This window comes from Rutilus rutilus (genome assembly GCF_951802725.1).
Source record: "Rutilus rutilus genome assembly, chromosome: 3".
NCBI classification, from domain to species: Eukaryota; Metazoa; Chordata; class Actinopteri; order Cypriniformes; family Leuciscidae; genus Rutilus; species Rutilus rutilus.
In genome coordinates this window covers 57484775-57501589 of record NC_140211.1, presented here as the reverse complement: position 1 = coordinate 57501589, position 16815 = coordinate 57484775, and the positions used below count along the sequence as shown (strand labels likewise).

General features: G+C 37.1%; 1 protein-coding gene across 1 annotated transcript; it reads left to right on the top strand.

Annotated features, from left to right (window-relative positions):
* The first annotated feature begins 3219 nt into the window (after positions 1–3219).
* On the top strand, positions 3220–12980 carry ist1 (IST1 factor associated with ESCRT-III). The gene is made up of 10 exons (XM_084404402.1): positions 3220–3357; positions 5063–5159; positions 5258–5438; positions 6948–7035; positions 7123–7206; positions 7716–7826; positions 7915–8103; positions 8859–8969; positions 11586–11634; positions 11720–12980. Exons 2-10 carry the CDS (start codon positions 5072–5074, stop codon positions 11884–11886), a joined length of 1068 nt encoding a protein of 355 aa, XP_084260528.1. The 5' UTR covers positions 3220–3357; positions 5063–5071; the 3' UTR covers positions 11887–12980.
* The last annotated feature ends 3835 nt before the right edge of the window (positions 12981–16815 follow it).

Sequence of the window (16815 nt, the reverse complement as noted above, 5' to 3'; positions counted from 1 at the left end):
CACCCGAACATTCTTCCGTTAAGAGCTTGAATAATAGACACTCCAGCCCAGTTGGTGGCGATAATGCACCTTTGCAAGCAAACCACTGGCATTTCATTGTTTGCGATCCGCCGTAAAAAAAAAAAAAAAAAAAACACGAAGAAGAAGAAGAAAACAACCCCACTTCAGTTTCTGGCGGCGGAGTAATACCGTACCTCACACAGCACATCCAATACAAGTCAATGGAGTTGGACAAAAACTACGATAAAACCTGTTGGAAAGCATCTTTTGCAGCGATTTTTGTGTGAGCATATCAGTGAACACCCCTGACCACTCGGTGAGTTTCACGTCTTTGTAAACGAAAGTTTAATGCGTTTTAGGAAGGATTGTTCCAGTGCACCTATGCAACCAGTCTACTGGTGGGGGGGAAAGCGAAAGAAACCTAAAATTCTCGGGACAGCAGCATTTGTCCAAATTTTAATCTTAACCGTTCTATTTCATCAGAAACGATCTGTAAACAGGGCTTTAAGTGTAAAATACCGAACTTGTCCTTTAAAACAATCTTCCTAGCTTCATTCATTTGTCTTCTAACACAATATAACAGTATGGAATATTATTATTTTTAACAGTTTTTCTGAAGAGCGCTTTCAAAGATGTCATTTCCACCACTTTTCAATTCATGTATTTTATTACAATATAATATTGTAAAACTGATTATATAAGATTATGTATCAGTCACCAACATCAGTGGCTACCCAATCATGTAACAAAATAAATCTTAATACTTCATGAACTTAATGCATTTGTATTTAAAGTTGCTAAATGCCACGAGTTGGGATTTTTGCCTACAGCTCAGGTCTATGTTTATTATAAGTCACTCACACATATATTGTAAGTAATGAACTATTAATACTTGATTTAAAATACATTTAGATCCACATCATTGCTTATTCTTTTTTTTTTTTCTTAAAAACTGTAGAGGTGGAAATTACGGTTTATGGTGGAAAGATTATTTCTGTTTATTTTGACTAAAATTGCCAGTCCAAAATATTTTTAAACCATGTATTTTATTATTTAACATGTATGAGTTGAACTGTATACCTAATAGTTAAAAAAATAATGATTACAAATGATATGCAAATTATATGAACCTGCTCAAAACATTCATATAAGTATAGATAAATAAAAATAAATATAGAGTGTGCACTGTAAACCCTAACGCTCAAAATAATTAATTGGTTTGAGTAGGACAAACTTAAATTAAACTAATTAGTTCAGTCAAATTAACTTTTATGAGTATTTAGCACTTTCTTTTTCTTTCAAGTTCACAGAACTGATATATTTTAAGTAAACTGAACTGTGTCATTGTTTTGAGTTTTATTAAATTATTTCTTTTAATTTAAACAAAAACTAAAGTTGAACTGAAACGGATGGGATGTCTATTTCCCAGCATGCTTTGCCGATGGCACTCGAAAGGGAGAGCAAATGCTGAAATTAAGTGTAATAATGTTTTGTTTTTTTGTGCAAGATTAATGTTAAGTGGGAGATTTAGTAGTGATCAATGTTTTGTTATGCTAATTTAGAAGAAGCTGGTTTTAGGATAGTTATCATCATGATGACAAGTGGAGAATGCAGCTTGATTTGAGAGCAAATTAAACCTTTATATCGCTGCACTCATACAGCAAGTACTACTGTATAACATACTATTGTTAACATGCTAACAAATTAGCATGTTAGCTAACTAGAGTGTTAAAGCTAGCCAAGTTTATACTAATAAAAGTGCTCACATTGAGATTACATGAAAGTTTTAAGTTAAATATATGAATTAGTGTACTCAAACATTTGAAGTTAAGAACGATTAAAATGTATAAGTACAAAATATTTTTTTTGAGTTTTGCCATCTTATTCGGGTTTACAGTGTACTGGAATGGTGATATATAAAGTTCTCAGTCCAAAAGCACAAATATGTCATGAGAACATGTGAATAGCGCACACAAACAGCATATATCATGTCCAAAGCTACGCCTGTACCGTCCCAGAGGTGGAAATGACCTTTTAGCAGTTTTTCTGCAATATTAGCACTCCCTCATGTCAGGCTTCGCTACTTTTGGACGTATTATGTTGTTTACTCGTAATAAACATAAATACATTCTTTTCATATTTGTTGTACATAATTCAACCGAACTACAGCCAAGGTGGAAATGACGCTGAACAAAAATACTCTGTATAAAAGCTTGAGTTACCTTGATTTATTTTCTAGTGCTGAAGAGCACATGTGCCTGAAGTTTCATCTTCAACTAATACGTGTCCTTTTCACTATTATTTCCATGGTTACCAAGTAAATAAAATATTTAAGGTGGATCTATTAAACTGGGTTTTGTTGAGGGAGGTGGAAATGACGGAAAACCCTGGGGGACAGACTTATTTTATTCCAAAAATAGTTTAAAATTGTGATATAAATTTGGAATTTTGATATTATTTTATTTGTCCTCAAGACAAACATGTTAATATAATCCTTTATTATATATTTTTTTCTTTAAACATTCAAAGGGGGCCAGTCTGGGTTGGGGACACGCATGCGAAATCAGGAAACAGAGACTAAAACAGATTTATATGATGGAAAAAATGACTGCATCATTACAATTGAAAACTTACCTTTTTAATCAGAGATGGCACATGGCTAAAGAATATTTAAATCTATAAATTATTATTTTTTTATACACATTATATATTTTATATCATTATATGGCTGTATATTATTGTATCATGTTTGTTGAGATGTGAACATTCATATTAGGTGCAGCAATATATATATATATATATATATATATATATATACAGAATATTTTTATTTATTATTATTTTATTTTTTCTCTGTATTATTCTTGTTATTTTATCACTTGTCTCAGATAATGTTCCTTTTGTTTTGTTCTGTGAAAAATATAAATAAAAAGCAAAATCTGCTAATAAACAGCCTTGCAAAAACATTTGTAAAAGAAAACAGGGGCAAGATTTGGTGGTTACTGGGATGTTGGAGCATGAACTTCATAATGACAATTCATTTGTGCATTTGTTTGTTTATTTATTTACAAAAAAAGGCCAAGGACACAAAAGTGCCTGTAGTTGGAGAATATACCCATATACACAGTCACCTGATATTCTACCTTGTCATGTAATATCATAAACATGACATCATTAAAGACATGTGATTTGTCCACCCTAGTGACGGGGGTTTCCCATCACAATCGCTGCCGACCACGTGACGTGTAGCGTCATGAATGAAGTCACGTCCAATGCGGAAGTGAATGATAATCGAGCAGTCGCCCAACTATTGTAACGAGACCGACTTACTGTCCGCGTTTGAAGAGGAATTCACAGGTAAATATGGCGTTTGTTATATCTTAGTTACCGTTTTTATTGGGCATTTATGATGATTTGTTAATGTCTGTGGGTTTTGTTTACTGAATTAGCTCTTTTAGCCGCTAATCGAGTTTCTTCCTGGTTTGAACAATCAGATTTCTAACGGTGTAAAATATTATTTATGCGTTCTCGATGTATCAGATCGATCCATAATAATATTAACAAGTGACTGGTAGTCAGATAGACTGTTTTCTGTTTTTTGCCACTTGTTTTGGCTTATTTGTCATGACTCATACTAGTTAGCATACCTAAGGGAATCTAAGTGATAAATTAGCCAATGTTTTTTTTTAACAGATAAGCGTGTAACCAACTAAAAAAAAAGTGCTAGATTATTACCATATTTTTTTTTGACATGTACTTTGTAGTACTTGTAAATTCCGTAATCATTCAGTACAAAACTATATGAAACCGAACCACGTTGTTTTGATCGGATACCATAGTACCGCTAATGCTATTTTTGACCTTGGTAACATAGGGGACTAACGTTACTTTTATCTAAAATGATCAGGTTTCTTCTAATAACTGGCCTGTGCTGTTGTCATGTTATGACAGTGACGTAGTGTCGGGGCAGTGACGTCACTCGCCAAACAGGAGGCGTATCTCCAACATCTGTAGCTTCAATAACATGTGGGAAACTTTAAAGGGGTCATATAATGCCATTTTTGTACAAGTTATTATGATTCTTTAGGGTCTAAATGAAAAGTTTGTAATATACTTTAATAAAAAATTCTTATTAGTATTGTAAGAAAACACTCATTTTACCTGGTCAAAAACAGCTCTGTTTTCAGCACGCCGTATAAGTGCATGTGTCTTTAAATGATAATGAGCTTTGCTCACCCCGCCCCTCTGTTCTGTGCGTACACCGTTTGTAATAACACAATAACCATAACGCGTTGTTCATTATAAACGTGGGATTATGAATTATATCGAGAACATTGTACATAGAAAACATGCCGTAATGTACCCTGAGTGTAAACCTTAGCCTCATTCATCGTGAAGCATGCTAGTGATTTGCAAAGATTAATATAAAGATTAATAAAACGTTACACTCACTTCTTCTGGAGGTGCAGCAGGAACACGAATAGTTGGTACCGATCCTTATTTCAGGAGCAGCTTCTTAGCAAAACTAGCTTTATACTGACCCTCGTTTATAAAGCAGTCTGGTGTGTGAAATGATTCGCGCAAAAATGAAAGCATTGACGTTGATCGTGGGGAATATTCCCTTCGAAAACAAACTCAGCCACTGCGTCTTCAGCGGTTCGGATTTAGGAACATCAAAATGACTGAGTGTTCCTTATTACACCCAAGAACACCACAATCGCTTAGACGCCATTCTGCTTCAGCGTATCAACAATGACCGCGCGGACTATGATGACAGACAGCTCACGGGTCTGTGTTGAAACGCTGCTGTCAATCAACAATCGTGGGAGGGGCGTCGATTTTGTGACGTCACACGGTCGAACGGCTTGATTTGAGACGGGGGGAAACATATAAGAAGATAAAAAAAAAACACTGGATGGATTTTTATCATTATATGATGGTTGTGTACAGGCACTGCCAACACACACTTCCGTACAGTCAACTTGTAAAAGTGTATATGACCCCTTTAAGACCTTCAATCTGAGTCCTTTCTGTCCTTTTAACCTGATATTTGCTCCCACAGAGCCCCATCATGCTTGGTGGAGGGTTCAAATCCGAGAGACTCCGTGTCAATCTCAGGCTTGTCATAAACCGCCTCAAACTTCTTGAGAAGAAGAAGAGTAAGTTTGGTTGTCTACAAGTTGCACATATTTTTGACGTTTTTTTTGGATGGGCCTAAGTTCATCTAATTGCTTTGAATCTGTTTGCTCTTAATTAGCCGAATTAGCCCAGAAGGCTCGCAAGGAGATTGCAGACTACTTGTCAGCGGGCAAAGATGAGCGTGCGAGAATCCGGGTGGAGCACATCATCAGGGAGGATTATCTGGTGGAGGCCATGGAGATCCTGGAGTTATACTGTGATTTGCTGCTCACCCGATTTGGCCTAATACAGTCCATGAAGTGAGTAACCTTTTTTTTTCTCATTAAATGTGACTTTATGCTCTTGGGCTGCGTCCAAAATCGTATACTGTCTTGAGTAGGTACATATTTTGAATAAGTAGGCCTAAAATATATCATTAATTTGAATTATTTTTTTTAAATTGGGTTACGTGAATGATTCAATGATCATTGCTGGATGAATCAGTGTTTTTGAACAAATCTCTTGAATGATTTAATGATAAATACATGATAAAAACTTGTCGCCACCTACTGGTGTAACAATATAATTGATACAATCTTTATCTAAAATGTTTTAATATAAATGTATATTTATATAAATGTGAATTTCTGCAGTGTAACTTAATTAATTTGAGTTAAAAAAAACAAAACAAAAAACAGGTTGAATGAATGATTCAATGACTCACTCGTAAAGACTTGTTCCATTACTTTTGTTTGTTGACCTGTTGTATAATAACCAATGACACGCTTGCAATCGTGTGGATATTTGGGAACAATTGCTTTCTTGCCCGTATAATATATGATCAACATTAAATACTAGTAATGTGGCAAGATTTGCACGCAACCTATCATGTGTTTGTGTGGATGCAGTCAGTTTTGACAACAAAAGATGAGGTAATTTGATTGGATGTCATGTATTTATGGCATTTTGCTAGTTAGAAATACATATTCGGTTTTTATTTTAATTTTAACGTGGGGTAGAATTAAATGAAAGGCAAAACTCAGTGTTTTGTTTGCGTACCCCAGTTTGGGAACCACTGCATTACTAGATGAATCTGCATTTTTGAACGAATCTCTTGAATGAATGACTCCGTGACAAATACAGTCACTTGTCGCCACCTACTGGTGTAACAGTGTAATTTAATGAAAAAAATTTAATTGCTGCAGTCTATTAAAAAATATTGAATTCATTTGAATGTTTTAATCAGGTTGAGTGAATGATTCAATGACTCACTCATGAATACATCACTTGTTTCATTACTGGATGAATCAGCGTTTTTGAACGAATCTCTTGAATGAATGAATGACAAATACATTTTTTAACAGTCACTTGTCGCCACCTACTGGTGTAACGCTGTAATTGATACAATTGTTATTTGAAGTGTTAAGTTACTTTCAAAAGGTGATTTCCTCTATTTTGATCGCTACCGTAGACATCAGTGTTTATATCTGAACTATAAACTTTTACCCCAGTTCTTCTGTGATAATATGAATATTTGAAAGACAGAAATAATGATACTGTGTGATTGAAAGTAGTGTTTCAACGGCTCCCTCTGGATCAGAACACAGATCTGAATGTTCGCTGTGATCGTTCTTAATAGTCAGAAGAATCGCTGTAATTTAGGAGTAAGATCACGTGGGTGTCTGAAACGAGATTGCGATCTTTTAAAGATTAATCGTGCAGCTCTTCTAGCCTCTTTTGTCACATACTGTTTTCCGCCGGCTGTATCGAAGGGAAGTGTGTGATTTCGGATGCTCTGTGTTCTTCAACTTCACCATCCTCTCTTTAAGGGAACTGGACCCTGGTCTACAAGAAGCCGTTTCCACACTCATCTGGGCGGCTCCTCGACTGCAATCAGAAGTGGCGGAACTGAAGATTGTGGGTAGAAATTGTGTCAGTCTTATATCTATTTCTGGAGATCGAGTATGGATCATTCATGACTTTTTCCCCTTTTTCTTTTCACAGGTTTCCGATCAGCTGTGTGCCAAATACAGCAAAGAGTATGGAAAGCTATGTAGGACAAACCAGATTGGAACAGTTAATGATAGGGTATGATGAAGCATGTTTGAATACAGGTTGTAGGCATTCTATGAATATGCAAATGAGCCCCGCCTCCACTCACTCACTCAGCTCAGAGATCCACTGGTTGACGATCACACGTTGATCTGATTGGTTACAAGGTAGTTTGTGACGTCAGAAACACCAGCGATTTCAAAGCGTGTTTTTGAGACTGTCTTTGGTTCACTGCAGTTTTAAGGAGGAAATACTCAGCAATGCTGTCGACTTATGAATTCACACATGGTTTGTCTTAAAGCATATTAAAAACACCACATAGACACATAAACAACATTAAAAGCTGGATTTTCACCACAGGGAGGACTTTAAAATTTGTTCAAATTCCAACTTTAAGCAGTCAGCGATACGACTTTTACTTGGTAGACGGAAAATTCCCTAATCTTAAATTGATGGAGAAGCCAAGCCATATACCGAACATCATAGATATTTAAGGGATGGGCTTTTAAGCTGTTGTATTTTCACATTGGGATATCTTTCTGTAGCTCATGCACAAATTGAGTGTGGAGGCCCCTCCCAAGATTTTGGTGGAGCGCTACCTCATTGAGATCGCCAAAAACTACAACGTTCCCTATGAGCCGGATGCCATGGTTCGGGTAGGAATCAATTTCCTCTTCCTTTCCAACTAGATAATCTCTATAAGCAGCACTTGTTTCAAACGTTCTGCATGTGTAACATTCACAGCCAGAGGTGTGTCCGGGGGAAGAGGCCGATCTGATCGATGTGAACAGTGACTTCAGAAAGCCAGGAGGAGGAGCTGGTGGAGGAGGAGGAGGAGGAGGGTTTACTGCTCCTGCTGTTGGCATGCCCATGCCCATGCCAATGCCGATGCCAATGCCCACAGCTTTCAACTACCCAGCGGCCAAAGGAGCTGTAAGACAAACATCTAACTGGCTAATTTCACGTCACCATAGAGCTGCATGATTCGGGATTGAAGTAGATATCACCATTCTCACACCGTTCTGAATAGACTACTAAACAAAATAACACGTGTTGATTTATTAGAGGTTCTGACAAAATGTCAGTCTATTAAAAAACATAACATTTTTCAATCAGGTTGAGTGAATGATTCAACGACTCACTCATCAACACTTCACTTGTTTCATTACTGGACGAATCAGCGTTTTTGAACGAATCTCTTGAATTAATAATTCAATGACAAATAAATGTTTTAAGTCACGTGGCGCCACCTACTGGTGTAATGTTATAATTGACACCGTCTTTATTTGAAGTGTCAAGTTCATTTCAAAAAGGTGATTTACTCTATTTTTGATCACCGTGTTTATATCCGAACTATAAACTTTTATCCCAGTTCTTCTGTGATAATATGAATGATTGTAAGACATTTACATTTAGTCATTTAGCAGACGCCTTTATCCAAAGCGAGTCGTCATGAAAAGGCAAACCACGCAAGAAGAACACAGATCTGAATGTTCGCTGTGATCGTTCTTGTTTAGGTTTAACAGACATAGTGAATCATTGTCGTTTAGGAATAAGATCCCGTATGTGTTTGAATCAAGATCGTGATCTTTTAATGATTAATCGAGCAGCTCTACTTGATCAATCTAAAAAAACAAAATCTGTCTGTTAAGCTGAAAAAATCTGATTCACATCATCTCCCCCTCCAGGAGGCTTTTAACGGTCCCGTTGGCACCTATGATGGCTTTAGCAACTTCCAGCCTCCAGCGAGAGGAGGGCTGCCTCCACAACTGCCCAGCTGCCCCCCCACCTATGAGTCTGTAAGTTCAAGTGATCGCACCCCTTCAGACAGACGGAGACGACCTGTTCACCTCGAAGGGAAGAGCAGTTTATTACAGTTCACATCATGTCTAAGTCCCGCTCTGTTGTCAGTCCGGTTGCACCAGCTGGACCTAAAAAGGTTGTGTGTAAGCTCTACGCTGGGCTACATCTAGCGTTCCAGAAACATTTACACCTGTTGCACCGAGTAAAATTGCGACCAGGCGTAGACGATGCACGTCCACACCAAGCGTTTCGCACAAGTCCTGAAAAGTGAAGCCGAAGCGTCTTGATCGCCCACCGGTGGCTGGTCCCAGTATAGCTCATAAACCCCGCCTCCCCATGTAGTCTAATGGGACGCGAGGGAAACTAAACAACCAAGTTACACTTCAAAATAATTTTTTCCAATGATGTTTTCTGTCATTTTTATCACGCTGATGTAAGTTGAAGTGTTCGTTTTGGCGGCTTTTGAGCTTATTGGGACTTTGGCGGCTTCACTTTTCACCAATGGAAGAGAGTGAAGGTGCGTCGTCCATCTTTTTTTACAGTCTGTGGTTCACACCGACACATTCGGTTATATTCAAGACGCCGTTCACAACGGTTGCAAACTTTGATAAAAATAAAGAACTGGGTCCAGTTACCGTGTCCTAACCTGAAGCGATTCTTTAAGATTCCAGCGACAAATAATGTCTGTCCACACTAGACGCGATGCGACTGCGAGGTGCGTTAAAATCAATCAAAACCCACAGCCAATCAGAACAGCGTGTGGGCGGAGTCTCGCAGCACCAGAGAGTCATCTTGACGGCACTCGCAAGAAAATGGATAAGTAGCTGCACAATCAAGTTCACAAATATTACACCATTTAAATATTATTAAAATACAAAGGCTGAGTTACTAAAACAATCTTTGTCAAAGAATATAGCCTACTTGTTTGTTCACAGATTAAACGTTCTTGTTTCCATTAATTTCAAGATCTGAGGTGAATTATCCATTGTTGCTTTTACAGCTACAAAGCTGGAGCACTAAATGATATTCAGAGTCACATTACACGCTTTTAACATTAAATAAAGCACATAAACAGTACCTGAGATTATCATTGCCACACTTTGTGTTTGTTGTTCCAGCGCGACGTCGCAGAAAAATAGAAACCGTTTCTAAAATAGAATCGTCGCGGCTGGTTAGGACAAACACTGATTAACATGGAAAAGAGGCGTTTTATCGCGCGTCGCGTCGCGTGTAGTTAGGACACGGTGTAAGATGGTGCAACAGGCATTGATTCTACTCATTTTCCGTCCAGCCTAGTCTTACAACCGGTCTGTATGTCCAGCTGGATCAACCGGCCTCTGGTCTCACACAGGCATGTGCTACAGGTCCAAAACACTGACTTCTGATCTCTCCAGCGCAAGTCTTTGGCTTTTTTCGCTATTTTTCTGGGGAAATGCTTTTTAAGTATTTAAGTAGCCATACATATGTGAGTCATAAACACAAAAAATATACTAACAAGCTGAATCTCATTCTCACATTGGCTGCTAAGAACAGCTCATATGTCAACTCAAAATGAAAAGAAAAAACATTTGTATTTTGCATAAAGAAAATGAAGCCTATTGTTGTTATAATGGAGGGGAAATATGTAATGAAAATGTCACTTAACATGTTTTATTGCCTTTATACAAAACAACAATGATTTTTTCTTCTGATTTTGCTGTTTGAGACCTTGAAGCATTTACCTCAGAAACTCCTCCAGTGTGCTTGAGATGTTTACAGGAAACTTTTCTATTAACAACCGGACTGACAAACAGGGGCCTCATTTATAAAGTGCATGTGATCCAATCTTGGATTTCATCCTACGTCAAAAGTGAGCAATTCATAAATCGGGAATTATAAAGGCAAAAATGTGCTTATAAATACGACTGAAGAGCATGCGTACTAATTTTTTGCTCTCATATATACTATGGATGCACTGATATGAACATTTTGGCCGATACTGATTAATTCTTTATATTTGAAAGCCGATAACTATGGAAGCTTGTTTCCGCCACAGAAAAAAAGGTAATTGCGACTTTTTATCTCGCAATTCTGACTTTTTATCCCAGAATTGTGTGATATAAAGTCTCAATTGTGTTATAAAGTCAGAATTGTGAGATAAAAACTCTCTCTGACTTTATAACTCGCATTTGGGGAGTTTATATCACACAGTTCTGAGAAATAAAGTCAGAATTAAAATGTTTTATTCTGTGGCGGAAAACAAGCTTCCATAGATAACCGATATATTGGTTGATACATCTAAGTCCAAGTTTTTATATAATTTTTGAGAGCCTGATTACAAAAACAAAAGTCTCATCATTAAAAGCATGCATTTAGGACATTTTTATTGTGCATATGCATGTTTTACAAATAAGTGACTAATTGCAAATTGCAGTATGTTGATATTCCGGATCCTTGTACTTGTCTTTCTAAATGAGGTGTCCATGTTCACTCCCAGGGTTCAGTTCACTACGGGTCTGTTGGATTGTTTTACACTAATAATGCCACATAAATACTGACTCTTCACAGTATGAGTATAGCAGTACTGATTATTTGCAATATTTGTTGTTAACCGGTTTCATGTGTTTTTTAAGATCGATGATTTGTCAGTCAAACCCTTTGATTCTTCCCAGGTCATCCCAGGTATGTGCTCTATCCGAATATGATTTATTTTCCCCCCGCTCTCATTCTGATAATCTTGTTTCTGAAAGCTGTGTTTCGTCTCTAGGCCCGTCCCCATCTGGTCAGATCTATGACAACTCGAACCTTCCCGAGCTCCCGTCTGTTCCCAACACACTCCCAGCCTCGTCCTTCGGAGCGAACGCCAACACGTCGGAAGACATCGACTTCGACGACCTGTCGCGACGCTTCGAGGAGCTCAAGAAGAAGACCTAAGCGCATCTGGGAGTCAGAAGATCGTCCTCACACGAATAATTCAATGTTTTCACACTCTCAGATCTTCTGGTGGAGGTGTAATATAATATTTCTTACCTAACACAATGAAGGATGGGATTCAGTATACAAACGGACTACTAGCCTACCTTTTTATGAGCACTTTGCTGACAGCTTAAACTTAATCATCTATAGTGTAAATCACTGCATCATTTAGATGAGAAACGCATCGACGACACGTCGTGTCTGTTAGCTTCCCCCTGTTTAGCAAACGGCGTCTAACTTTTCTCCCCAGTAAATCTCTATGACTCCTCTTGGTAAAAGCAGGAATAACCAGTTGCCATTATTTACACCCAGAGTTGTGTAACTCTTTTGAATGGCTGTGAACCTGCATAAGCCTGTGATATCATGGGCTGTCAGTGCATATCAGTTGTGACTCAGCAGTTTTTGTTATTGAGGAGGCCGTGATGTTCGCGACAGAATTTAATAATCATCTCCTTGTCCTAAAGTTTCTGGTGACGTAGTTTAATGCTGTTTATTTGTGGCTGATTTGAGAAGTTACACCTGTCAGCCTTCTTCGTTTGACTCAAAAGCAAACGCTTTGTATTTGTTCTGCAGTCGATAACGCTCCTGTTGCTAGTCTTGTCCGTGTGTTTTCTAGACTGAGTTTGCCTTAGTTTCCGTCTCTTAAACTGTGGCCTTGCCGTTCCACACCTTTCTCTGGGACACGTGACTATCTGACAGCTTGTACAATGAACAGCGCGTTTAAATAAGTCATTTACATGCTCGTTCTTCTCTCTGGTGGGGGTTTCATCATATATTACTGACTTATTTATAAGAATTGACTACATCTGTGTCAATGTCTTAGGTTTGGATTGTATAGTGGTTTTATATCTGTGTGACTTCCTTTTTCCCTTTGACTTTATAACACTAATTTGTGTCTCTCCCCCTTCAAATCATCTAAATACAAATCTGGAAATGTTTAGTTTTGCTGATTTTAATTTGCATTGAAAACATGCCCTGTAATAAAGTATATTTGCTCATAACCTTATGACTTCTCACTTAGATTCACTGAATGAGTAATACGAATATAAAATTTACTAAACTGCTGTAACAAGTTTTTCCATTAATGAATATCATATAATGAGTTTATAAGCTTGTGATGAGGTTTCTATGATGTGAAGAAGCTGGTTTTATACTCTTTAACACCACTAGAGGGTGAAGTAATACAACAGGTTTTCCTCGATTGCTTTGGTTCAATTGAGATGTTTTTCTCAAAACTTAATTTGTTTGCATCAATTCTTATTAATTTAACGTCTTATTATTTGCACAATAACTAAATACACGAGGCTTGCTGATCAAAACTGACAAGTTGATTCTCAGTGAAAATGTCAAACTCTTCACAGCTTTTATTGTGTGAGCCGTTGCATGCAAAATTATCCATTTCATTTTCATTTTCAATGAATGTTTATTACATAAATACCCATGACATGAAAGGTTTTCTATTTACATGTAACACTGCTACAAAAATAAATGCAAATATACATATTCTATTCTCTATTCTACTGTAGTTTTGGTGGCATTTGCCAATTTATTGACACAAAAACTGGTTTTAAAGCACGAATTAAAAGTTTTGGGTGAGTTACTGTGTTTTTGAGTTGTGAGGCCTCATATATAAAACATGCGTACACATAGATATGATCTTAGATCAAATATAGGAAGGTTTCTACGCAATATTTTATAAATGAGACCCAGAGTTTAGAGAATGTCAAAATGAGGCAAAGCGATTGAGGAAAACAGATAACCTACCAATTTAGCACAAAATTATGAAAAGCTCTTACAAATACACATGTGAACCATTTGCATAAATAAAGACCTCTTAAAATACATGTGTAATGCACAATTGTTCAACATTCTGACAAATCCATACTTTTTTATGAGTGTTGATTTGTTGACTGCGAATAACTTTCATGCCCTCTTATGAAACCTTTGGTTGTATAATCAATTAAAATAACTTTTAGATATTACATTGCAAGGTAATTATGTGAATTATACTGTGAGTTCATAGCTTTATTGGTAACACTTTACAGTAAGGTTCATTAGTTAACATTATTTAATGTATTTAACTGAGCAATACATTTGTTACAGTATTTATTAATCTTTGTTAATGTTAGTTAATAAAAATCCAGCTGTTCATTGTTTGTTCATGTTAGTTCACAGTGAATTAACTAATGTTAACAAACACAACCTTTGATTGTAAGTGAACAAGAATGAACAATACTTCTATAGCATTTAATAATGATATTAATTTCAACATTTACTAATACGTTATTAATAACGTATTAGTAAATGTTGAAATTATACTAAGATTATTAAATGCTGTAGTATTGTTCATTCTTAGTTCGTGTTAACTAAGGAAGTTAACTAAAGAACCTTATTGTAAAGTGTTACCGCATTATTTTTATCCCCACTGATATGAGAGACAGTGGGCATTTTGATATTTAAAAGGGCAGGGTTTGCCATCATTATAATATCATCTCTCCAGATGTGACAAGGTCAGAGATCAGGCGAGGCTTTCGTGCACTAGATAGTGAGCGGTTTAGACAGCTTCATCTCCTGCTCAGGTTTGGAGGGGAGAACGAGACAGAGACACTAGCCGCGTATCCATTACAGATTTGCGCAAAACTTTTGCGATTTTTTCTAAATGTCGTCATGTCGATAAAAAACTATTGCGAAATGACAGCGTCCATTAACTGTTATGCGACTAAAACGTCTTTTTTTTTCTCTCTCTCTCGCGATAAATCATTTCAAAAATCATGGCAACGGATGTTAGTAGGTTTACGCTATCCCAGCCGCCGCACTATAGCCATTCAAGAAGGAGACGTAGATGTATTTTCCAAGAATTAATGGCAAGGAACATTAATGGCCCTTATACTTGTGAGCGGCTCATATAAGGTGTTTCTGGGTGTTTCCCTCTCATTTCTGCTTCAAGATCTTGACTGTGGCATTTCTTTGTTGTTTAGAATCCAGTATTCCTGTAATTCGTTTGTCTTTTATGAATTTAATAACTGTATCGTCTTATAGGCTACATCTACGTCAAGTGACCTGTACATGCGCAAAAACTGTTAATAAGTCCAAGTCCATTGGAGTTTTGTGAAATATTTCTTTTTCGAATTGCCTAAAAAAAAATAAAAAAAACTCATGCGAGCGCAAAAACTTTTTTGCGGTAAATGGGAGTTTTTGCGAAGTTTTTCCATTGGGTGTATTTTCAACTCGCAATTTGAAGGGTAATGGAAACGCGGCTAGTCTGCTAGCGTCCCTTCAGGAGCTCAGTTCACCTCTGTGAAGAATAAACACACAGTCACGGTAACATCTGTGTGTGTGTGCCTGCTAACACATCTGTCCTGAAGCACAACTGAAGCAATGACATAACAGTGTGCTGAAGTGAAGGTGGAGAAGAACCATCAGCTTGCTAGCACTCCTGTTATTCACAAACAGGGCTTGCATTGCCAGTACCTGCTAATTGTTTAGTTGATAAGTCATTTACAGTCGTATCACAATTTTCAGCCCCAGTATTGCCTATATAGATTGCATGAAAAAAAAACCGAAAAAAAAAAAACGTTAAAATTAGCAAATGATGGCTTTGCAAAGAGTCTTTGTATATGTCTATAAAGTGGTGTATGATGATATTTGAAAAAGAGAGTATCCTCTTTTAAAAAAAAAAAAAAATCTTTCAACTCTTTTCCCGCCAATTGACGTTTTGGGGAGGAAAGGTTGACAGCCACTGCCAGCGTTTTTGACCATTTTCACAAAAGTTTCATGGCCCCCAGAATTTATTCTAGCTTCATGAGAGAAAATCACTTTTTTTGTCAAAGACTACGTCTGGATCGTATTCAGAACGAGTCGATCGAGTCAAACACCTCAAAGCTTCACAGTCCTGTAGCTCGTCCTGGGTCGACATTTCATTCAGTAACATTAGGCAGTTTTGATTTTTGTGCTGTTTAACTTTGATGATCACGTTATTTACATATGCATGATACGATTACATGTGATCGTTTTTATCAGGAGATTCTGTACTCGTTCAGAAGATGTAATAGCGCCCCCTACCGTATAACAGTGAAAACATGGAAAGCCAGAAAATTCCGTCAATGGCGGGGAAAGATTGTTAAAACAAGACTCATTAAGACTTAAATAATTAAGATTTTAAAAACGAGACCTATTATGCAAAATTCACTTTTACTCCGTTTGTTATTTTCCCAATAACTCTGAAAGAGTGTCCGTTCATGATGCACTCCAATGTGACGTCAGTGGAACAGGCTCCGCCCACGACTGGCTTAGCTCCTCCCCTGAGTGAGCGTTCACCGTCCGCCATGTTCTTCTCCTCGCCAGAGCGTTTAAAAGCAGAAATTGAAAGTGATTCTTATAAAAGCTTTTAAAGTTATTCAGTCAGAAGCAGTGAGAGATTTCTGTAGTTTGATTCACATTAACAGCATAGACAGCAGCAGCAGTCCGTCACTTAGATCTAATATACATGTGATTTCTTTACATTCACAGACATAACAGACTTGTGTTTAAATACAGCCTTTGTGTGTTATAGCACAGTTCAAGCTCAACTAAGAGAACTTAGTGCTCATGCAACATCAGGTCACATTTGAAGCTTTTCTAATTTTCTAAGATTTTCTAATGCTATTTAATGTGATCTGTTTGTATTCTATTCTTGTATTTCTTTAATAAAAAGGGACGACTGCGCACACACGTATCTGTGCTGAATTTCACATAATCACAATAATCCCATGCCAAAACCATTGATACAGGCTGCATTTAAATCCCCCTTGACCAGTACTTAAATTCTGTAATATGAAATTGTTTTGTGTAATATGAAATTTTCCAACTATGAATTGTACTATTTCTGCTATACAAAGCATATTTTTC

Excerpts from the sequence above, each read along its gene's own strand:
- ist1 (XM_084404402.1), top strand. The coding sequence starts at position 5,072 with ATGCTTGGTGGAGGGTTCAAATCCGAGAGACTCCGTGTCAATCTCAGG. Across the intron at positions 7,036-7,122 it reads AAGTGGCGGAACTGAAGATT|GTTTCCGATCAGCTGTGTGC; the intron begins GTGGGTAGAAAT and ends TTCTTTTCACAG. Across the intron at positions 8,104-8,858 it reads ACCCAGCGGCCAAAGGAGCT|GAGGCTTTTAACGGTCCCGT; the intron begins GTAAGACAAACA and ends CTCCCCCTCCAG.